Genomic DNA, 23,879 nt, shown 5'->3' on the forward strand with positions numbered 1-23,879 from the left:
CAAAAAATTCCGTGACTATCCCACGGAACTTCGTGAGATCATGTTGTTTTTAGTGCAAGATCAGGCAACACTAGTCAGCAAACCTTGTGCCCCTATATCCCTTTCTTTTCTATGAAATCAGTTTTGATAGGAAACTAGTTGACATAAAATAAAAATGTTCAATGGCAATGACAAGATGCAATAGAAGTATTTTTATTCCATTTTTATATTGCCATTGGTTTAATGGATTGAAAGGTTAAAGTATTAATAGAAAGTTACAATTTACAATACAAATTTTGTATCTTTTTTCAATTTAATTACTTTCTGGACTCGGGCGGACTCGACTTGGACTCTTTAAGAGCCTTTAAGAACTTGGACTTGAGTCCAACTCAGACCCTTTTGGACTCAGACTTGATGTTTAAGGACTTGGTCTTGACTCGTACTCGACAAAGGTGGACTCGGACCCAACTCTATTAATAAATGACTCTACAAGATGTATGATGCTTCAGTGTTACTTTTTTAACACTCTGTAGTGTGGATCTATATAAATAATGAGCAGTGTTAATGTTAATTTAACACTGGGGATTTTGCTGTCTACATTGGCTCCACCAAGAAGTTGTTGTGGTTCTGCTGGTCTTTTCTCTTTATTCTCTTCTTGTTCATCTTTCTTTAGTGATTCTGTTTATTAACAGCAGGTGTTTATCATTAATGGTCAATCATCACCTCATTCATCTCTTTATTATCTTATTAACTTCATCACTTCTTCAACCCAACCACACCCATACTTCGCTTTGGTTTAGTCCACATTGGCTTTAGTTTCTACAGAAGGTTCATGTGGGCTAAGTCATTGTTAATCAGGCCCTGAGTACATATGTGAAGTTTTAGCTCAAAATACCATATAGGTAATTTATTGTGGCATGTTAAAATAGGCACTTTATGGGTCTTAGAAAAAAAAGTTTTTGTATGTATCCCTTTAAATCCAAATGAGCTGCTCAGGTGGGCGGAGTCTCAAGCGCTCCTGCTGTAGACAAGACAGAGCATCAAGAGGGAGATTGTTGGAGAAAATGATTTATTTATTACCATTCATGGACATGTTTCTTTATAACCAATGCTTTCTACTTCCTCACAGTAACATAAGATTAAAAAGAGTATGTGCTGATCTTTGACACCGCCCACCCTTCAGAGTTTTGGGGTGGTGGAAAGTTTTGCTTATCTATTAAGAACACAGCTTTCACCTATAGTCGAGTTTAAAGATGTTTTAGATGTGTGTGTATGTGCGTGTTACATTCATGATGCATGTTGTTTTGTACTTATTTTTTTTGTGGGTGTCAACTCACCTAATAAAATGAGCTTGCAGACAAAGAATCAGAGAGAGACAGCTTGAGCGTTTCTTGGGAAGGAAGCTCTCTGAATCTTTCCCTCGCGAGGATTAAAACTTTATTCTTGGTCTGATGTGTCTTAAATTTGTTGCGGTATAAATTGAATAAACCTAACAGAGATTCTCTCACGAAAGAAGTTAGTACACTGAAAAAAGATTCATTCAATTTACTCCGTTTTTTTAAGGTAAGTGGTTGCAATCAATTTATTTAAGCTATATTAAAACAAAAATTAGTAATACAAAACAAAACAAAAAACTTTTGTTTAAATGTATTTAAAAAAAATAGTTTGCAACCACTTACCTTAAAAAATTGAGTAAATTGAATGAATCATTTTTTTTCAGAGTAGTAAGCGATGTTCAGCATTATAATATATATATTTGAACAAGTTCAAAAAGTCAATCATCTGTTTAATGCGTACTAAATACGTGTTTATCAGCAGATGGGGAACATTGTGGGATAAAAATAAAGACTTTTAGGTCTCATGCTGCTGGCAGTGTTTTAAACAAACAAAATGATTTTCAGCATGTTACAATAAAATACACTTCCACAAACACTCAGAAGTTTACTTTTTGACCAAACCACACAAGCACATTTAAATGATCTGTAATAAAACAACACGTTTAATGCTTAAACATTAAACAACATATTTATGCTTTTTGTGTATGATAGTGAATACGCGTTGTTCTTTCACTCTGTGTCATGCAGTGCATTTATCCTTGTGTTCATTCATATAAACTTCAGAGAAACATATTAAACAACATACTTGTATTGATGAAAGTGAACCATCGCATTGCTCTCTCTCTCTCTCTCTCTCTCGTTCGTTCGCTCACTCGCTCTCTCTCTCTCTCACTCACTCACTCACTCACTCACTCACTCACTCACTCACTCTCTCTCTCTCTCTTGGACTAAGGTAACGTTAATCCTCATCTTCAACCTTTAGAAAGACCATTAAAACTACAAGTTATAAGATTGTAGGCTACTGTTTGTGGGAATACAAACGCGTCATGCTGTCAGTCATTCTTTCTCTCTGTCTCTCGCGCTCGTGAGTCAGCATCATGGTTGGATAGCCCAGATAAAGGGGCGGTATCATTATAATAAAATCACCTCACTACGTCATGGGGGGAGCGAAATCCGAATGACCTATTTATTCACATGCTTGGAGAGAGAGCCTTACCAAAACAAAGTTACAGGGTTGCTATTTTTCATGTTTTCTGGGTTGGTAGAAGCACTGGGGACCCGATTATAGCACTTAAACATGGAAAAAGTCTGATTTTCATGGAATGTCCTTTTTAAAATTGGCAGAGGTATAATACACACTACAGACATTCATTTATTTGTTTATTTTTAACATAGGGTACCAAATGGCCCTGCTACAGAAAAGTATTTTGTCCATGATTATGGTAAGTAGCGTACAGCTGTTTAAAACTGTGATTTTGACATGTAAAGTCAAAGCTGAAATAAATAATATAAAAAAGTCTTAAACTTTCTCATTAATTATTGTTTATTATCAACTTTTTGAAACTAAGCTAAATAAATTACACAGATTATTCATTTTGCAAGACATGTAACTCTCACATTTTCTGAAAATGAGTTACTGAAAATACGTTACAAACTGCATTGCAACAATTGCAACAAATTGTTTTGCCACTATTACATAACAATCTGTAAACTTTTAATTTGATAATCAATATATTTGTTCTACAGGCCTCATCTGAATGTCACCAATCTAAAGAGGACAAAAGCAAACAGTTATAATAAAAGTCATTATGTAAAAGTCATTATACATAGAAAAGGCATTTTTATGTAGCAACCCAGTGTGTCAGGCTCAGCTAACCAGTAATGAACCCAACTCACCTGAACATGTGGAGGAGCACTCAGTACATACACAACTGCAGAGGCTACGTCATCAGCTTCCAGGCACTGTGAATACAACATATTCCAAATATATGGTAAATAAAATATATCTTATAGAGAAAAGATGCAGATTTTTTACCTTTAAATTGTTATAGGTTGCAGCAGCCATCTCTGGTTTGTGTTTAAAAAGTCGAAAGGCAAATTCTGTCTCCACAAGACCAGGAGATATACACTGTTAAAAGAGCACAACATCATTACACTGTTTACATACTTCTCTGTCAAAAGTCTTTGTAAAAATCAGTTCTTCATTAGATTTGTCTTACCGTGGCACGTATGTGGGCCTTAGCCTCTCGTAACTCTTGTCTCAAACCTTCTGTGAGAGCAGTCACAGCATATTTGGTAGCAGCATAGAAGCGAAGGTCACTATTGTGCATAACTCTGTGTCCAGACATGCTAAAACACATATTGTAATATATGTAATTCTTGAATGAAATGAATGAAAATATCGAATTAATAATTATTGCTGTACCTGTTGATGTTAATGATATGACCGTCATCAACATTTCTTTTTTTCATGGACTGGTAAGCCTCACGAGTGCACACTGATTGTCCGATCACATTTACCTGCAAAAATGAAAAATAGTACGACATTTTGAATTGAAGTGTAACAAAAGTTGCTTTAAAGCAGACATATGATGCTTTTAAGTCTGTCCTTTTTATATATAAATCATCTATTTGAGGTCTATATAAAGCGGAACTGCAATGTTTGGGTCAGAATTCCTCATTATTATAGCCCCACAGGCCCCCTTTTTACCCCTTTTCTGATGTGCATCTGAGAGCAACTCATTTTGGTGCTGTCTTTTTAAATGCACGTCATACCCTGCCCCCTCTCCAGGTTGCAGAGGTGACACTTGGTTAAACTCCACCCCGTTCTGCCATTTTTGAAGTTTTATAGTAGAGATACTATTATCTAGCGGCACAGAAACTTTTTATTCACTCGTTATTCACAAAATGTCAACAACGGAAGACTTGTCCATCCAGCCATACATGTTCTAGCCAGACTCGGAAACGGAACGAGATGAAAATGAAGACGACGAACAGTTCCACTGCAAATACTGTAATTGTTCAAAAAACGTAATAGATAATAGAAAAATCAGAACAGGTTGGAAAATATGACCAAAAAAGAATATAAAGATATCAACAAAGCACCAACTTCAACTTTTATGTACTTATAAACACTACAAATATACAACAAAATGCATTTAAGAGCTAAGAAAGTGGATTTAGCATGATATGTCTCCTTTAAGGAAAGTCTCAGCACTCAGCTGATCCTATGCAGTGCCTCTGGGCAACTATTTTAGTCATGCAAGACCATGGGTCTGCAGCATTTATGAACAACCCTGTTTATGAGGGTCAAAAACGCTGGAGTAGTCTGGATGAAAGGCAGCAAACATTTTAAAAAATTGCCGTTTAAAAAAACCTTACACCAGGAACAGTTGTGACATTTTAAACCATCACCTGAAAAGGTTAAAAACAAGAAGTCTTGGTATATTCCATGTATTAAACACTTGACTGACAGATTTCAGCGCGCAAGTCTGCACCCGGTGCATCCTCGATATCAAGAACACATCCGGGTATTTTCATGCGTCCTCTGTACTTGTGCTTTTGAGAATTGGAATTGAACTTCGCCGGCTAATGATGACGTAGAGCGAGGACACAAGGATGCAAGATCGCTGCACACATATTGAGAAACAGCCATCAAGTTCGCATCAAGCCAAGTTCACATAACATACCCAGATGTGTTCTTGATCCGCCCATTTTATCGAGGATGCATCAGGAGGAGACTTGGGGTGCGTTCCACTCCAGTTTTACACACACACACTGGCAAACTTCCCTAAATCCCTTTCACCATTTTGAAGTGCGTTCCACTTTATCAAGTGGACGAGGGAAGTTTGTATGGACAGCCTCTTGCTCCCTCGATTTTGACCGATTGAGCGAGTCTACTTCATATGTACACTTCAGGCAGCTCCATATCCCACAATGCATCACGATTGTGACGTCACTTCAGCAACTCGAGATTTGCACATGTAAGGGGCGGTCTCCGCTTTCCATGTGATCAAGGGCTTAGGGCGATCCATTTGAACCTACTTCAAATGTTTTAGCAGTAGTGGGCACTGGTACAACGTAAGCAATGACGTACATCCGAGTGAACGAGACTGAGGGAAGTTAGCAGGGGAAGGTCATAAAAAACGAACTGGACCGCAGGGTTGTGCGGACTTCTGACAATCAAGTTTCCCAGAATGCATTTCGCGTCAACGGCAATGAAGCACAATATTTGAAATATTACTTTTTCTATGTCATACAATGTAGTTTTAAGAGCTGTTCAGTCAAGAATATAGATAAATAAACATCAAATATGTGTCAGTTATTAAAGATAGCGATTATATTAAAGGAACAGTATGTAGGATTGTGGCCAAAACTGGTATTGCAATCACAAAACTTGTGGCTAAAACTGGTACTGCAATCACAGAGCTGGTGGCCAATATACAAAACGACAACATAAACATCAGTTGAGGGCTGCAACTCCACTTTTTAAATGATAATATCCTGGCTAGACCACTGTTGTCAGTGATATAAGTATTTGAAATGAAAATGATTTCTTAATGTCTAGTGCCATTTCAGGGCCATTTAATGATAAATTGATATAAATTTCTTACATACTGTTCCTTTAAAATTTCCTTTTGGATACGTAAGTTCCGGTGAATCAGCGGATGGCCAGCGGCGTAGACCGACGAGGGCAGCCTCATCTCGCAAGTACTTCTGAAGATGGTCCTCACTAAGGAACACAACATCCAGGGGGCGGGGTTGGATCTAGATCCAACTCCTCCCACTTTATATACTTTGTTCCGCCAAATGAACCAGTATATTTGCGTTGTTGCAGCCCGCAATTAGTTGCAACCTGTGGTCGCCAACGTTTGCTCTTATCAATTTAAGTGTACGTTTGATAAATAATATAGTTGAGAAAGATTAATAATTTAGAAAGTATCACAGTTAGGTGTAAGGAGTTACGGACACGTTCCCGACAGTTTGATATCACTGAAGGGATTTATTTGTACATTATCCCACTTATTACACAGCTATTCGTATACCAGTAAATATAAAAACAAATTTATTTGATATCTTTTATTAGCAAATAAAAAAAGTAAACCATCTACGAGGGAAACCTGTTTCCTAATGGCTGTAAGCAAAGACGCGTTAAAACAAGTTCAAAGTCCATACAAGATAAACATTCAATTTATTAATTTCTAAATAACATGCCATAGCCTATATATTTTAATAATTATGCATATTTATACTGTATCCATTAATAGGTCTTTAAAAATTATTAATTTTTATAGCAAAAAGCGTACATTTCACCCTAAAGGCACTACTTTTATTGTAGTCATAAGTAGTTTTTATGTCAAAATAATAACTTAATTTAGTTACAACTTAATGCGAAAATGGTAACGCTGCAGCACGTGTATGACGTGTCTTGTGGTAAAACTGCCGACCAATGGGATCTCTGGATCGGGATCCAGCTCCGCCCCTGGATCTAAAACCAACCCCGCCCCCTGGATGTCGTGTTCTGCAGTGAGGCGCTACTGGAAATTTGCCGCGATCTCAGTGCAGCTGCTCTGCCCTCCGGTGTCTGATGATCAAACATAAAATTATCCCTTTTGATATATCTAACTGGCATTTTTTTGTCTCATCAATTTATTTATCTTTATTATTCATATGAAGTCTGTTATTTGTTATCCTTTTAACTGATGGTAAAGTTAAGATTCATAACTTAAATCATATATATTTTTATATAATTAACACTGTAAATTACTGTGCTTTAACTGGATGGTTTTCTTGTGTTTATTTCATGTTGTACAATCGTTTAGTAGTATTAAAATAAATGGTTATATAATAAAGTAAATAAAAAAATTGTTTTATATCATACATAATTTTGTAATAAATACATTACAGCTAATCAGCGTATTCAGGTGTTGCCCTAACAACATATTAGGGTTTTTGCATTTGATATATTTCGTTAAAAATACATTAAAATAAATAAGAATTGCCATGACGACCTCAAGTAACGTTACTCTCTGTTAAGCCCTTTTCACACAGATTTTCCGTAAGATACACGGGACAGGCATCCTGGAATTTTACGGGACCGCTTGATATTTTATTCATTCACACTGCCAAGTTTACACGGCATCTGATGGTCCCGGAAAGACACGTGACATGTTGAAAGTCCCGCCCTCTCTTCTACGCAGCGTCTGAAGTTTGCATATTATTCATTATTTCTCTCTCCAGAAACAACTCGCGTGCATTTTTGTTTATGATAAGACTACAAAGGAGCGCGTGAATGCACAGTTCTATTCTGGTGAATGATCTCAGCTTCAGAGTGGATATTTGACAAGCTCCCTGATTTCTGCTTTGATACAGTTTTCAGACATTTCTCATCGTGATTGTTTATATGCATTTAAAACCCGCATTTTGAGGAGCTGAACAATATATCTCGCTGGGATGACATGCGGGTATTTTCGTTTATTATAGCTCAAATGAGCACGTGACGCGATATTCTTTTATGCTGCTGAATGATCTCCGTTTCAACGCAGTAAGTAACGAGCTAACTTACCTGATATCCGCTTCAGTCTAGTATGCTGACATTTCTCGTAGTGAATGTTGTAAATCCCTGATTTTAAAGAGTTGAACCAACTTCATGTTGCCATGACACGCGCGTCCTCACTACGGCACGTGCGTCATTGTTTATGCGTCTCATATATCATTTCCTGATAACTGCTTCAATCTAGTTTGCAACATTTCTCGTGGTGAATGTTTATATACATGTTAGTTTGCAACATTTCTCGTTGTGAATGTTTATATACATGTTATCTCTCGTTGTAAGGAGCTGAACCATAACTTGTGTTGTGATGATGACGCGCGCGTCCTCACTTCGACACGCCCTTTATGGCATTCTTGTTCACACAGAGGGTTACCCGCGTATCTTACTACCCAGATAGCAATTGACATCTGGCCCAGATGTGGCCCACATCTCCCACATTCATCTGGCTCACATACCGCGTGGAATGACGGCGATGACTCAACCTGAGTGCGCTGCCAGAAGTCAGCCATAACCGTGCCAGATATGGGCCACATTTCAGAAATGGCATGGGCCACATCAGGCCCAGATGTCAGTCACTCCACTGCCATCTGGGCCAGATGTGACCCATGCCATTTCTGAAATGTGGCCCATATCCGTCCCAGTTATGGCTGACTTCTGGCAACCGCACTCAGGTTGAGTCATTGCTGTCATTCCATGCAGTAGCATCTTCTAAGCTGTGGCACACATCTACTCTTACTATATGCTAATTAACCTATAGTTAAGAAAAAACTAAAACTCATATAGTCAAAATTTCTTTATTAAACATTTAAAAAATCCAATACAGATAATAATTTATAAATAAACAATTATATTTGTCAAACATGTTAGTTAAATTAATATGTTATATAGTAAGATATACTGGAACCCATAGATGCATGTGCGTTGCCACAGTTACACACCTGGCCAAACTTAAAGGGTTATTTCATCCAAAATGAAAATTATGTAATTAATGACCCTCATGTCATTCCAAACCTGTAACACCTCCGTTCATCTTCGGAAACAGTTTAAGATGTTTTAGATATGTGTATACACGATCAAATATATACTGTACATCATCAAAGTAGTCCATGTGATATCAGTGGGTCAGTTAGAATGTGTTGAAGCATCGAAAATAAATTTTGGTCCAAAAATAACAGAAATTATGACTTTATTCAGCATCGTCTTCTCTTCCAGGTCTGTTGTGAACCTCGTGCACAACACTGGAGTGACGCTGCTGACATGTTATCTTGTTTGCCCAAGCTTTTTCTTGTTCCCAAGCTTTTTTTACAGTCTGAGGGAGACGCACGCTATAAACAAAACAATCTTCACAAACATGTCTGAGGATAACACGTCAGCAGCGTCACTGTGCACGCTGTTTTTATTACCTTTCTGGAAATGGGCAGTATACCGTACAAACATTTTCAAAGATCTGTAGCTAAAATTGTAAAGCTTAATTTGACCCAGTAACATTAGATCAATGTAATGGTTGAAATGCTTTAGCTATGATTTGATCTGAGGCTATTTACTGGTTATTTATTTTGTTTGTTATCAGAAAAAAAACTGCTCCAGAGATACTCGGTTGTTATTGAATCTATGTGGAGGTCTACCCGAAGTTAAGTTTGGGCCATGAAAGTGATTTATGTTGTTGCCACTGAAACCATCTATATTAACACACAAACGTACAACTACCATCTCCTTACATACAAAACTTTGATATAATACTCAACATTTCTTAATAAACTTATAAAACTCACAATAGGGATAGTTCACTAATTAAAATTAAAACTGTAATTTTGCTCACCCAAAGGTTGTTCCAAACCTGTATAATTTATAACAGTCAGTAACTGAACAAATACATTTGATAGAGTTTGAAACATCTTGATGGTAAGTAAATGAGTTTCCATTTTTGGGTGAGCTATGCCTTTAAATCTTCTCTTTTGCCCAACGACCTTCATCTCTGTCTGTGGCAAGCTGCAACCATGTCTTAACCCAATGCTCAATCTCTTGGTCTCAAGCAGATAGTTGCTGTTAATCTGTTTCTTCTGACTGCAGCTACGATGACAAATGTAAACAGTGAGGTAGAGAATAAGTATAAAAAATCTAACATTTATAGGGTATACACATATTAGCTGACACCAAACATGAATAAATAACATTAGTTATTGTCAAAAAGACTTACCAATAATCAGTTTTTAGTGGTATAGTTTTCAGTGGTGTCCTGTAATGCCGCATTCTCATTGATAGCCTGTCAGACTAACTGGAGAAGTATGTAGTTTGTGAGCAGGAAGTTCAAAATTCTTCAAAACACTGTCTTTAACTGTGGTGCCTCCTCTCAAGAATAAATTGTTTTGAAATCTGTAAAATTTAATGAAAAATGAAGAAACGAGTCAAATCTCATTTTTGAGAGGAATATAGACAAACTGTGGGGGTAAAACTGATAGAGTTCCTTTGAAATACTTGGACTACTTGCACAGAGCTTTTGTGACACAGTTCTGTTTTAAAATTAAAGGGGAGCGCAGGGCAAAGCCTAATGCTTTTTGTTTTTCTCAATAATTCAAAACATACATACATACATACATATATCCTATATATTAATTACATCTTAAAGGTAAGATAACCTCACAGTTGTTTTAAATCTCAAAATGTAAGATGTTTTATAAGTAAAATTGATTGTTTCAAATGTGACATGTATTGTGTATTCAGAAATGTATACTTTTTTCAGCAAATTTGATGGTTTACTTCCAAGATTTATTTAGTAATGATGAGGAATTTCATACTCATATAATGATAGTTAAGTGTAACTGGCTTAATTCAGTAATATATTATAAAAGTATTTGTGATTATAATAATAGCTAACTAGCTAAATTAATGTAAAATTACTAAAGTTACCGGCCCGTCATACTAGTCATTTGCTCTCAAAGTTTAGGTATACTTCACTTTCAGAGTGGGAAATTAAAGTAACTGCATTTAGAGGCAGACAGCGCTAATTCTGTAATCTCAGTTTCACTTTTGCGTGCTCAGGGCTTTCCACACATTCACTATATTATTTAATGATATATAAATAGCATAGATTTTTTTTACACATTTTCTAAGGGTGTACCTACATTATATGAACCCTGTATGAAATGTAAAACTTTAGCTGTCACTGTAAAACACCCTGATATGTGCAGATGAGTGGGGGAGTGGGGACAATCGTACTCTGGTACGGTTCGGTCTGTTTAAGTATGATAAGTAAGTGCACCCTAATATAACTTTGTGCTCGTCTGAAAGAAGATGATCATATGTATTAACATGGATTAAATCATGCAGAAATTTTCATTATTCTGTGAACTATTATTCTATTATAATAGACTATTATTTTAACCCTGGAGAATCCACGGGTCAAATTTGGCCAATGTTAATCAATGTTAAGAGAAGGGTTCTTGGGTTCTCCAGGGTTAATTTTCTATTCATCCAAAAATCCTGAAAAACACTAAAACATGAAGCAACACAACTGTTGATAATCAGAAATGTTAATTGAGCAGCAAATCAGCGTATTAGAATGATCTCTGAAGAATATTGTGACACTGAAGACTGGAGTAATGATGCTAAAATTTCAACATTAATCACAAGAATAAATTACAGTTTACAATATATTCACATTATAAACAGCTTATTTACTTTGTGATAATGTTTCACAACATTTCTGTTTTTACTGTATTTTTGGTCAAATAAATAATCACAAGCTTAAACTTTTGAATAGCAGTGTATAAGTTTGAGGTTTTACTTACTAGTCATATGGTTCAGAGATGTTTTCTGACAGGTCTGTTCCAACCCTACTGCTCGGCCATTAGCATGGACAAATCTACAAACATAACATTCAATCTGTCACAGAGAAAACAATATATAAAATATGCAGTGTAAGATTTACTTATTTAATATTGCTCACACAATGCTACTCACGTTTAGATGTCAACATCTTAAAATAACTGTGATAAATGTGGAAAATTTGAAAAGCAGTTTTCTACACCTGTCTGCAACTCCCTTCAGAAAATGTTGAAATCTTGAGCTTCTCTTCTATTATAGAGGGTTTTTGTCACTCCTGAAATCAGAGAACAACATGTCTGTATTTGTATACGATAAAACATACGTACTAACGTTAGTAGCTTCAGCACTCCGTGCAATTTAACAAGGTTTAGACGTCACGTTACAGTACATCGCATATTTAGACTAAATAAATTTGCCTACTTCCAGTCATGCACTGACAACGTTAACAAAGACTTTGAAACCTCTCATCTATGTTTTCAAAAGCCCAAACGTTCATAAACAAGAGCAAAAGCTAACGCTTATAGACGGTTTCAGCAGTAACATACATACAGTAAAGAGGCTTTTGTGGAAAACACGTAACTTCCGTTAAACTCTGCTAAGCAAAAATAACAACAAAGTCCTAGCTTATAACAAGCAAATTAACAACACGTATATTACATTGGAAACAAAAAAAAATTTTTTTCAAGAGATCAGTTTAGCAAGTAAACCAACAGAAACCGGAAGCACAGTTCCGACCGCATGTGCGGAAACATGTTGGGATGGTAACGAACTTTTCTCAAAGACACAAGCCATTTATATGAGGTAAATATATAACAAAAGCGTGTCAACAACAGGTTTTAGTATTATTTGTGTGATTTGATGGACTAAACTTACTTGAAAACAGCGAAGAAACCGCGGGAGACGGAGCTAGCTGTCCTCGTGCTCCTTCAGTTTCCATGGTAACTCCCTTCGTGATTTAAAGGGGCAGGACATGTTTCGTGTGCACAGCATAGCCATTGGCCTATTATATACATGGTAAAGCCTCACACCATTTACATAAATAAACATCTCTGGAATTAGAACAGTACATAACACTTTAAAATATCTTTAAATTGTTTATAAATCGTAAAAACTTATTTGGTTGTTCTGTGTACTATTCATCATTGCCCCATTGCAAAGTGACACATCTGCATGTGATAGTGGGACGATTTTGTATTGTTTTACACTTGTGTAGCACTTTCTATTTATTCTACAATTTGTTTTTTAATCTTTGCTTTTGTTAAAGATGTACTTTATCCTATTCTTAAAGGTCACATAACATTTTTCTGCTAAGCTGTAAAAGGTTAAATAGTTCACCCAAAAATGAAAACTCTGTCATCATTTACTCACCCTCATGTTGTTACAAACCTGCATAAATGTCTTTGGATCCCATTCACTTCTATAGCAGGAATTGGAAAAGTAATACTATGGAAGTAAACGGGGTCCACGAACAGTTTGGTTAAACTTGAGTAGCCTACCTATCGAATAGTAGTGTGCATCCTTCAAATCTCAGAAGAGTCTTTTATATCAGATTTATAAAAGACAGATCAGTTGTTTACAAAAAAGAGGAGCTCCTGGAAATAACTGTTATTTTTACCCATTCTATCAAATTTTAAGCTACAAAGAGCAAAACTAGTTTTAACTTGTCTATAACTTGGCAAATGACCATGGAATAAGTGGGATAATCAATGACTTGCTGTGCATTAAAGGATTTTAAATGGGGTTTGGGGTTCTTTGCCTCAGCGTTGTGCATTTACAAGTCTTTAATGCAGGGCAAGCAGTTAATTTACATTAAATATGCAGCGGGTAAAATTTAACTCGTCACCATTTTTCCTCAGTTACCATATATTTCTAAAGGTGTTATTGACATTAAATTTTCACCAGATGTTGCACATAAATGTAAAATTTTTAGCTGACTAAAACAAGCTGTTCTGTTACAGGGCTCAACGCAAATAATTTTTTATACTGGCCCAATAAAAAATGTCAGTGTCACATATTTAAAAATAATAATTTAAAAGTCAAATATTGTATACATATAAAACAGATATGTTCCAATGAAAAAAAGGCTCCCAACTTTTCTGCTTTACCTGTAAACTGACAGCAAATTGTGCTAAATATTGCATAGTTTCTTTCATCGTGTTTTACCCAAGTAAATGTCTGCTTCAAAGATGCTAAATACATTGATGAAAATATATTTTAGTGACTGAGGGTGAAGCACTGGCCCGATCGGGCAAGTGACAATACTTTTTTCTTGCCCGAACATCTCTCACACTTGCCCCGGGCCACAGGGCAGTCCTTTATGTTGAGCCCTGTGTTAATGGATTATCAAAAAATTGTCGCCTAGAATTCTTTGAGTTCTGTGCCAGAGTCCAAGAAGATCTGATAGACAAAGCTGTCTGATTATGATAAATATGGTTGAATTATTTGAGCCGAATATGAAGAAGCCTAGCCCTGTCAGATCTAGAAGAAAAATTACAATGGAAAAAATTCAGCTGCCTTCCTTTACATTTTAAAACCAATAAGCTAACCATGCAGCATATTACATATCTGGCCCATAAATAAGCCGAAACACACATAAAAACAGTCTGATGTCAACATAACCATAAACCAGTAATATCTGGCCCACACACAACAAAAAGCCATCACTCATCCTAAACCGATTTGTCACACAAGGGCCAGGACTGGCCCAAACACAACAAGCCACAACTCACGCTAAAACCGGGTTGTCGCACTCAGCCGTATCTGGCCCACACACAACAATCCACAACTCAAACTACAATTGGCTTGTCGCACACGGGCCGTATCTGGCCCACACATAACAAGCCGCAACTCAAATTAAAACCGGCTTGTCGCACATGGGCCGTATCTGGCCCACACACAACAAGCCACAACTCACACAAAAAACGGCTTGATGTGTGTGGGCCAGATATGGCCCATATGGCCTTTGACGCCACCGGAACTGAGCCATATGTGACATAGTTGGCCCAGATGAGGCCCGGTAGTGCATGCTATCTGGGTAGGTCCTCTTTCCGGCAACGATCCCAGAAGATTAACGGAACGAGTTTTTGTTCACACAGACGCTTGTCTGGCAATTTTACGGGTATTTTCTGGGACCAGAGGTCTGTGTGAATGAGGTTTGCAATATAACCGGACTCGCGTCCTCCCGTCCTCGGGAGTTCGTTCTTCCGAGTCTGAACTTGCAAGTCGAAGGACGCAAGTTCTGATAATAACCTTCGCAGACAAAAAAGTGCGGCAGGTTACTTACATCCAGCATAGCTTTCCAGCCACTGGTTTTGCCAGTTAATATAGAGTCTGGATGAGCCAAGCCAGCGTTATTGATGCACACGTCAACGCCATGATGTTGAACTTTGATAGAGGAAAACATGGACAAGATTTCTTCTTCTACAGACAGATCACATTTATATGGAATTAAAGTGCCACCAAATCCACTCTTGACACATTCTGATGCTACGTTCTGCAAGAAAAATTAATATTTCATGAACCTATGTCAGTTTACTTTATTTTGCTTAAGTTAAATAAAAGCTTCAATGCATATTTATTTTAAAGCGATCTGTTTGTCAGTTGTGTTATGTGCTTTACCTCTATTTGTTCCACGTTTCTGGCACAACCAACCACTTTCATGCCATGCTGGACAAGAGATTTGGCTATTGCAGCTCCAATTCCCACAGAAGCACCAGTAACAAGAGCAACTCTGCCTTTCCAGCGAAACATAACAGCAAAAGTTTACTCGTTTTCGTACAGTTCCGTATAGGCTCTCCTGATTTTGCCAAGTGGTTGATAATATCCTAAGGGCAACATTATGTTGACCCTGGGACAACATTTCAATCAACCAATCACAACAGGGTAGCCAGATCTGCGTAACTATACAGTTCCTACAGTACTGACGCTGCCCAAATCCCTAAACTCAAGCCACTCCCATGCCATACCATAATAGTTGTTGTCATGCATTTCACACATTTTCATCTCGATAACCACTAGTAGTAGGCTAATCAGAAACACAGTCTGTTTTAATATTTTAATTTTTAATTTACATTATTGACAAACATGTGCTTATACTGTCTACCATGTGGCACATTTTCATAAGACTACACATCGTTTTAACTTTGTTTTAGTAAAATATTTCAATAAGCATAAATTAATTATAAATCATGCAATATGTCAAACTCGTAGCAATAATTTGAAAGTGGCCTACTTGGCAACTTTACTGTATTATATTTGTCAATGTAATAATAAAAACGTCAGTAACTATGTGGTCAGCTTTTAAAATTAGCATTAACATGCACAAAACACTGGATTATTTATTTCTTTTATATTTTTTTTTTGCAAGTTCTGTTGTTGTTTTTTGTTACAAATTGACATTTACTGTTTTTCTCTCAGAGGAACATGTAAGAACACATTAAAATTAATCACACAGTGACACCTAGTGGTCATTTTATGTAAGGATTTTTGTGTTAATAGAGTTTTATTTCAAGATACCATAATGTTACACAATGTTACACACTACTCTTTTGCACACTGCTCTTTTGCACAAGTTGTCTCGAGTATATACAATGCCGGGGCTGTTAAATAACCATCAATAAAGTCTGTCTCAAGTACATTGCAAAACCAAGAATATTGCTAGATATATTGCAATAAAGTAACATTTGACTTTATATTTAACTTGGCAAACATTAGTAAATAATACATAACCTGCCTAAGTGCTTGTAAACGCAAATGATTAATACAAAACTCTCAGAAATCAAATCACAAGAAGAGAAAACAGGGCTGACCAATAAGGCAGTGCTTACACAGAAAACATAACTCCCAGAGTGATACACCTCACGCCCGTACCGTGGCTGAACGGGTCGATGTGTGTTTATCATAGCAGTCTGATTGTGAAACTGCAGATGTGAAAATGGGCAACTTTATGTTGACCCTGGGACAACATTTCAATCAACTAATCACAAAAGGGTTGCCAGATCTGCGTAACTATACAGTTACAGTACTGCTGCCCAAATCCCTAAACTCTGTAAGACAGAGATCAAACAACAGATTTGATATTCTTGCATGCTCAGGGATGTGTCAAAGCACACAAACTACCTGCTGTTTGCTGAGTGGTATGGTTTGCTCAAATATTGTCCAGACTACAGCTTCAGAACAGCCTGGAGTGGTAAGGGACCCCTGGTAACGAAAGTATTCACCCAAGGTATCAAAGGATGGGATGAGCATTTCTAATGACAAACCTTCAAGCGTTACATTGGTCCCTAAAAAGAACATTTTAAAGGTTATTATTAGGTTCCTCTTTTTATATATGGTCTCTCTATAATAGCTAAAGCCTGTCTGTATAATACATAACAAAAGCAACCCTTATATTGTGACCCTTTGTGACAATGTTTACAATATGTGACCCCGATCCCAATAATGAGACCGTGTGCCATAATCTATGGATGAGGTTAGGAGCATTTGATTTCAATCTTTGACATTACCTAACTCAATCAATATTAAAGATATTAAGATTATATTTTCACATTATGTATACGTTCAGTAAATCACAAACAAATGACTTTAGCTGGGTTTTCACAGATGGGGTCACATATTTTCAACATTTTGTGGGATGGGTTGTTGGGTAAAACATGAACACACCCAATAAAAAACTTACCAGGAAGTGTAATATTATTCAGAGAATTTATGAAGGAATGATATTTTTCATTGTCACTTCTTGACTCCTGTTAAAGATGACAAGACGTCAAGAAGCTATTGTGTTAGCGATAACAAAAAAGTGTGTCTGTAAACATATAGCTATAGTTTTTACCTCATAAAAAAATCCACTCAACAGCCACTCTCAAAGGATCACCAACAGCCTCTTCCAGTAAACTGTAATTTTCTTTTATATGGACAATGTGAAGCTTTACAGTATGAATAAAATACATGCTTAGATTCTCATACATGTACAAATGACTATAGATGGCCCGGATTAAGAGGACTTTGGGCCCTGGGGCTACAGCAACACCAAGGGCCCCCCTTTCATCTGATTGCCAAGCCTATTCTACCGCAATATAGATTTTTATTTTTTATTTATCAATGTACCGATGTGTGTGTGTGTGTGGTAAAACACTGCTACCCATTCGTTAAGTAAGGGATAATGTAGAGGCAGCCGGTAGTTATTGGGAAATAAGCCCCGACAGTGTGATCAGGACCCGACGCGAAGCGGAGGGTCTTGTATCACACTGAAGGGGCTTATTTCCCGATAACTACCGGCTGCCTCTACATTATCCCGCTTATTACACGGCTACTTGTCACATAAGAAAAAAACCGGACATGAATATGAATTTGAAACATTTTATTGGCATATTTGTTTTAAATTAACATTTTTATCCTTCCGCGAAACTTTGCACAGATGCATAAAATGATCGTAATACCTTATTAAAATCCTCTACTTCATATTTGTCTGTCTCCATTTTTTCTCTTTAACCAGTCTTTGAGAAGTTTGAATGCCCATTCTGTATTTTTTTGTGTGTTGGCTTCGTAGCTGTCATGCTCTATTTTGTCAAGTTCAGTCTCAGTAAGCTCTCTGTGTCTTGTCGTGGTTGTCCAGTGTTTGTCACAAGATGGCGCCAAACAGTAATCTTTATTGATCTTTATTGGCGCGGAGCGATTTTACTCGTACAAGTAGTACCGGCTATGCGTTATTACTTTGGAGCAGATATTATTTGAAAAGATCGAACCTGCAAATGTCTCAACTGACCAATCAAAATCAAGCATTCCAGAGAGCCGTGTAATAAGTCATGATAAACTCGATCAGCCGTCTTCTCTGTCAATAACTGTTGACGTTAATGTGAAAAATACAAGTACACAGAGGAACGCACATGAAAAACACCGCCAACTTTTAATTCTTTCACTCAGTGTCATGTGAGAGCATAGACAGTAAAAGAAAGTGTGAGAGATGCACTGTCGAGTTGCCGTACACAGCATGAGAGAGCGTGCGCGCACGAGAGGCGACGCTGAGTGCTAGCAACAGTGAATGAAGCCGTTTTAAATATTAAAATAAAAATGTAAAAGGTAATCATGAAAAATCTATTGGTTTTTGTGAACCACTATCACTTTTTTCATCATTTTTTTAATGCCAGCATGCGATTTATAGACCTACCAATGTTTTACATGAAAGCATAACGAAAAGAGGCGTTTCCCAACGTTGTGGCACAAATTGTAGAGTTAATTTGATTGGGGGGTGAATTATATTAGTCATATTTTCCAATAACTTCTTGTTATTTTATTATTCACAAATCAACCACCTATGACTCGACAATTTCTTGACAATCACAGGCCCCCTAATCTATTGGGCCCTGTGGCTTCAGCCCCACCTAGCCCTTATGTTAATCCATTTCCATTATATAATACAATATCCAATTCATTACAAATTGCAAATTTACAAAATCAACATTGTTTACAACAAATTAAAAAAGTTTTGCCACTATTACATAAAAATCTGTAAACTTTTATTTTGATTATTAATATATTTGGAAAGAAGTGTCATTGTATTTATTTCGGTTATGTCAGTTGTTCTACAGGCCTCATCTGAATGTCACCAATCTAAAGAGGACAAAAGCACACAGTTATAATAAAAGTCATTATGGAAAAGTCATTATACATAGAAAAGGCATTGCATAAATTATCATTGTGTGGATTCCTACTGTCCAATATTTACCCAGAATGGGTTAAAATCAACCTAGCACTTTTTAAAGTTTGTCAGCTAACCAGTAATGAACCCAACTCACCTGAACATGTGGAGGAGCACTCAGTACATACACAACTGCAGAGGCTACGTCATCAGCTTCCAGGCACTGTGAATACAACATTTAAATATATGGTAAATAATAACCTACAATATATCTTATAATAAAGATGCAGATTTTTTACCTTTAAATTGTTATAGGTTGCAGCAGCCATCTCTGGCTTGTGTTTAAAAAGTCGAAAGGCAAATTCTGTCTCCACAAGACCAGGAGATATACACTGTTAAAAGAGCACAGCACCATTACACTGTTTACATACTTCTCTGTCAAAAGTCTTTGTAAAAATCAGTTCTTTATTAGGTTTGTCTTACCGTGGCACGTATGTGGGCCTTAGCCTCTCGTAACTCTTGTCTCAAACCTTCTGTGAGAGCAGTCACAGCATATTTGGTAGCAGTGTAGAAGTGAACGTCGCTATTGTGCACAACTCTGTGTCCACACATGCTAAAACACATATTGTAATATATTTAATGCTTGAATGAAATGAATGAAAATATCTAATAAGTAATTGCTGTACCTGTTAATGTTAATAATATGACCGTCATCAACATTTCTTTCTTTCATGGACTGGTAAGCCTCACGAGTGCACACTGATAGTCCGATCACATTCACCTGCAAAAATGAAAAATAGTACGACATTTTAAATTGAAGTGTAACCAAAGTTGCTTTAAGGAAAGTCTTCAGCACTCAGCTGATCCTATGCAGTGCATCTGGGCAACTATTTTAGTCATGCAAGCCCATGGGTCTGCAGTGTTTATGAACGACTCTGTTTATGAGAGTCAAAAATGCTGCAGTGGATGAAAGGCGTAAACGTGGCTGCAGTAATGCGTTTTAAAATGTAAAACGTAGAACCAGTATGTTTTGTTTGGCAGCAAAATTAGTAATTATTTTTCTGATGTTTTCACAGAATTTATGATAAATTCATGTATTTTATAAAATGTCGTAAAACTTGGGCCCCCTTGGCTCAGTCTCGAGGCCCCCTAGTTTAAGAACCACTGTCCTCCTAATTGATGGACAAATGAGGAAGCATTAACATTTTCCCTTAAGAGTAAACAATAGAGTATACAACACTGTTTAGAGAGAAGAGCAGATAAAACTACAAATATTTATAATTTATAACAGCATAAATCAGGGGTGGGGAACCCTGGTCCTGGAGGGCCACTGTCCTGCAGAGTTTTGTTCCAACCCTTATTAAACACACCTGAAAAATCTAATTAAAGTCTTCAGGATTACTTGGAAATGAAATTCAGGTGTGTTTGATTAGGGTTGAAACTAAACTATGCAGGACAGTGGCCCTCCAGGACCCAGGGTTCCCCACTCCTGGCATAAACGAAGAAATCGAATTTAAATTAACTAACTTTTTAAAGACCCATGAGCGTGGGCAGTGCATATTCAAAAAATAATTGATAAGTGCAAAAAAGTAATAAATGTAATGAGGTGTTTGTGCGGAGTGGAGTGGGGAGCAAGTAGACATGCTTTAAGAACAATTTATACAGGTTTGATCAGGTCTATATTTGACTATGGTTGCATAATATATGGATCTGCAGCCAAAACATGGCTGAACAAGTTGGATGTGATACAAAACCAGGCATTGAGATTATGCTGTGGTGCTGTCAAAACCACGCCAGTGACAGCTGTCCAGGTGGAGATGGGAGAAATGCCTCTTCACCTTAGAAGAGATCAGCTAGCCCTTGTGTATTGGGCAAACTTGAGAGGTCATAATGGAAATCATATGAGTCAATCAGTGCTGAAGCAATGTCAAGAGCGTGGAAACGCTCAAGTCAGAAGTTTTGGTTGGGTCATCAATGATAAAGTAAATGAAATGAGGATTAATGAGTTAAAAATAAGTCCTACTGTAGCGTTACCAGTTAATCCACCATGGGTTTTTAAAGAGATGTCCATTGATTTGGGACTATTAGAAGAAAAGCAAGAAAATGACATAGACAAATACAGGGTGCAGAACTATTTAATGGAGAGGTATAGGGAGGATTTAATTATATATACAGATGCATCTAAACGGACGGATACAAGAATGGGGGTTGCTTATGTTATCCCTAAATTAAAAATTGAAGTGGGTAAAAGAATCAGTGATGATTTAGCCGTTTACACAGCAGAGTTGATTGCTGTGTGGCTAGCTTTGATTTGGGTGGATGTCAATAGGCCTAGGAAGGCAATAATTGCTTCAGATTCCAGTTCAGCATTAATCAGTGTCAAAACATTTCAGTCAAACTCAAGGCAGGATATTGTATATGATATTATTAAAGTGGCAAACAATCTGGTAAGGTCAGGAATTGATGTAACTCTTGTATGGGTACCAGCTCATATAGGAGTTGTAGGAAATGAGTCAGCAGATAAATACGCTAAGCAAGCAGCTGGAAAGCCTAACATAGATATTGAGGTAAATTACAGTAAATCAGAAATTAAAAGTATGGTTAAAAATAAAATGAAGGGAAAATGGCAAACATTATGGGACAGTGGGCAGACTGGAAGACAGTACTATAGTATACAGAACAAAGTAGGAAAGGGCAGAAATACGAACAGAAGTAAGGAGGAGGAGGATGTATTTTCAAGAATGAGATATGGTCACACACGATTAAACAATACACTGGTAATAATGAAGAAGAATGCTGATGGCAACTGTCAATTTTGCGGTAATTTAGAAACAATAGAGCATGTTATTTTACACTGTACTAAATATCAGGAAGAAAGACAAAGATTAATAGCACAATTGCAAGTAGAACATATGAGGTTAAATTTACAGGACATTTTACAAATAAGCACAGGTGGAATTTGTTTTAAGTATGTAATTGACTTTTTGAGGAATACAGGATTAATTAAAAGAATTTAGAATTTTTTTTTTTTTTTTATCTCATATTTTGAAAGGAGTAGACTCTAGTACCACACTCCAGTCCAGATGGTGGCGGTAATGCACTATTAAAGTTAGTTGCCAACCGCCATTAAAACGGAAGAAGAAGAAGAAGAAGACCCATGAGCGCCTGCTAGCGACACTTGTAGTGACATAACAGTCAGTAATCACGCGGCACTGCGCAGACTGACGGGCATATGACGTCAAAATACTGCGCGAGCGAGTTTTTCCTCGATTTTCTGACATTTCTTTTTGATATTAACCTTTCGCAGACAAAAAGTTGCTGCACGTTACTTACATCCAGCATAGCTTTCCATCCACTGGTTTTACCAGTTAATACAGAGTCTGGATGAGCCAAGCCAGCGTTATTGATGCACACGTCAACGCCATGATGTTGAACTTTGATAGAGGAAAACATGGCCAAGATTTCTTCTTCCACAGACAGATCACATTTATATGGAATTAAAGTGCCACTGAATCCACTTTTTACACATTCTGAAGCTAATTTCTGAAAGAAAAATGAACATTTCATGAAGCTATGTCAGTTTACTTTATTTTGCTTAAGTTAAATAAAAGCTTCAATGCATGTTTATTTTAAAGCGATCTGTTTGTCAGTTGTGTTATGTGCTTTACCTCTATTTGTTCCACGTTTCTGGCACAACCAACCACTTTCATGCCATGCTGGACAAGAGATTTGGCTATTGCAGCTCCAATTCCCACGGAAGCTCCAGTAACAAGAGCAACTCTGCCTTTCCAGCGATCCATAACAGCAAAAGTTTACTCGCTTTCGTACAGTTCAGTGTACAACAGAAGGTTTGCCAGATCTGCGTAACAATACAGTTCCTATACAGTACTGACGCTGCCCAAATCCCTAAACTCAAGCCACTCCCATGCCACACCGTAATAGTCGTTGTCATGCATTTCACACATTTTCATCTCGATAACCACTAGTAGTAGGCTAATCAGACACACAGTCTGTTTTTAATATTTTACTTTTTAATTTAGATTATTGACAAACATGTGCTTATACTGTCTACCATGTGGCACATTTTTATAGACTACACATCTTTTTAACTTGAGTAGCCTACAGTAAAATATGTCAATTAATTATAAATCAAGCAATATGTCAAACTCGTAGCAATAGTTTGAAAGTGGCCTACTTGGCAACTTTACTGTATTATATTTGTCAATGTAATAATAAAAAAGTCCTTAACTATGTGGTCAGCTTTTAAAATTAGCATTAACATGCACAAAACACTGGATTATTTATTTCTTTTATCCTTTTTTTTTGGCAAGTTCTGTTGTTGTTTTTTGTTACAAATTGAGTTACCAATACAGTAAACGTAAACTAACAATAATGGTCTTTTATCTGTTTAAGCGGTTGTTATCTGAAACTAAATGACATTCACTGTTTTTCTCTCAGATGAACATGTAAGAACACATTAAAATTAATCACACAGTGACACCTAGAGGTCACTTTATGTAAGTTTTTTTTTTGTTAATATAGTTTTATT

The 23,879-nt window shown here is 36.8% G+C and overlaps 2 protein-coding genes and 1 long non-coding RNA gene across 3 annotated transcripts; all 3 read right to left on the bottom strand.

Moving 5' to 3' along the window:
- Positions 1-2,731: 2,731 nt before the first annotated feature.
- On the bottom strand, positions 2,732-15,528 carry LOC135771300 (dehydrogenase/reductase SDR family member 11-like). Its single transcript, XM_065281502.2, has 7 exons — positions 15,313-15,528; positions 14,978-15,187; positions 3,742-3,836; positions 3,536-3,665; positions 3,352-3,444; positions 3,213-3,278; positions 2,732-3,084 (listed from the first exon to the last, which is right to left on the bottom strand). Exons 1-7 carry the CDS (start codon positions 15,442-15,444, stop codon positions 3,043-3,045), a joined length of 768 nt encoding a protein of 255 aa, XP_065137574.1. The 5' UTR covers positions 15,445-15,528; the 3' UTR covers positions 2,732-3,042.
- LOC135771297 (uncharacterized) lies at positions 8,725-13,668 on the bottom strand. Its single transcript, XR_010542882.2, has 5 exons — positions 12,568-13,668; positions 11,830-11,968; positions 11,658-11,731; positions 10,067-10,242; positions 8,725-9,939 (listed from the first exon to the last, which is right to left on the bottom strand). It is a non-coding gene; the product is annotated as an uncharacterized lncRNA (long non-coding RNA).
- Positions 15,529-18,037: 2,509 nt separating the features above from the next.
- Positions 18,038-23,236, bottom strand: LOC135771301 (dehydrogenase/reductase SDR family member 11-like). Its single transcript, XM_065281503.2, has 7 exons — positions 22,999-23,236; positions 22,664-22,873; positions 20,017-20,111; positions 19,814-19,943; positions 19,630-19,722; positions 19,488-19,553; positions 18,038-19,302 (listed from the first exon to the last, which is right to left on the bottom strand). The coding sequence occupies exons 1-7, from the start codon at positions 23,128-23,130 to the stop codon at positions 19,261-19,263; spliced, it is 768 nt and encodes a 255-aa protein (XP_065137575.1). The 5' UTR covers positions 23,131-23,236; the 3' UTR covers positions 18,038-19,260.
- Positions 23,237-23,879: the final 643 nt, after the last annotated feature.

Source organism: Paramisgurnus dabryanus, chromosome 8, assembly GCF_030506205.2.
Source record: "Paramisgurnus dabryanus chromosome 8, PD_genome_1.1, whole genome shotgun sequence".
NCBI classification, from domain to species: Eukaryota; Metazoa; Chordata; class Actinopteri; order Cypriniformes; family Cobitidae; genus Paramisgurnus; species Paramisgurnus dabryanus.

What these genes read in the sequence shown, in the direction of transcription:
- LOC135771301 (XM_065281503.2), bottom strand. Translation starts at nt 23,130, where the DNA reads ATGGATCGCTGGAAAGGCAGAGTTGCTCTTGTTACTGGAGCTTCCGTG. An exon ending in GAAACGTGGAACAAATAGAG is followed by an intron (nt 22,874 to 22,998) that starts GTAAAGCACATA and finishes TTTTTCTTTCAG; the next exon opens with AAATTAGCTTCAGAATGTGT. An exon ending in AGGCCCACATACGTGCCACG is followed by an intron (nt 19,723 to 19,813) that starts GTAAGACAAACC and finishes CTCTTTTAACAG; the next exon opens with TGTATATCTCCTGGTCTTGT.
- LOC135771300 (XM_065281502.2), bottom strand. Translation starts at nt 15,444, where the DNA reads ATGTTTCGCTGGAAAGGCAGAGTTGCTCTTGTTACTGGTGCTTCTGTG. An exon ending in AGGCCCACATACGTGCCACG is followed by an intron (nt 3,445 to 3,535) that starts GTAAGACAAATC and finishes CTCTTTTAACAG; the next exon opens with TGTATATCTCCTGGTCTTGT. An exon ending in CAACCTATAACAATTTAAAG is followed by an intron (nt 3,279 to 3,351) that starts GTAAAAAATCTG and finishes TTGTATTCACAG; the next exon opens with TGCCTGGAAGCTGATGACGT.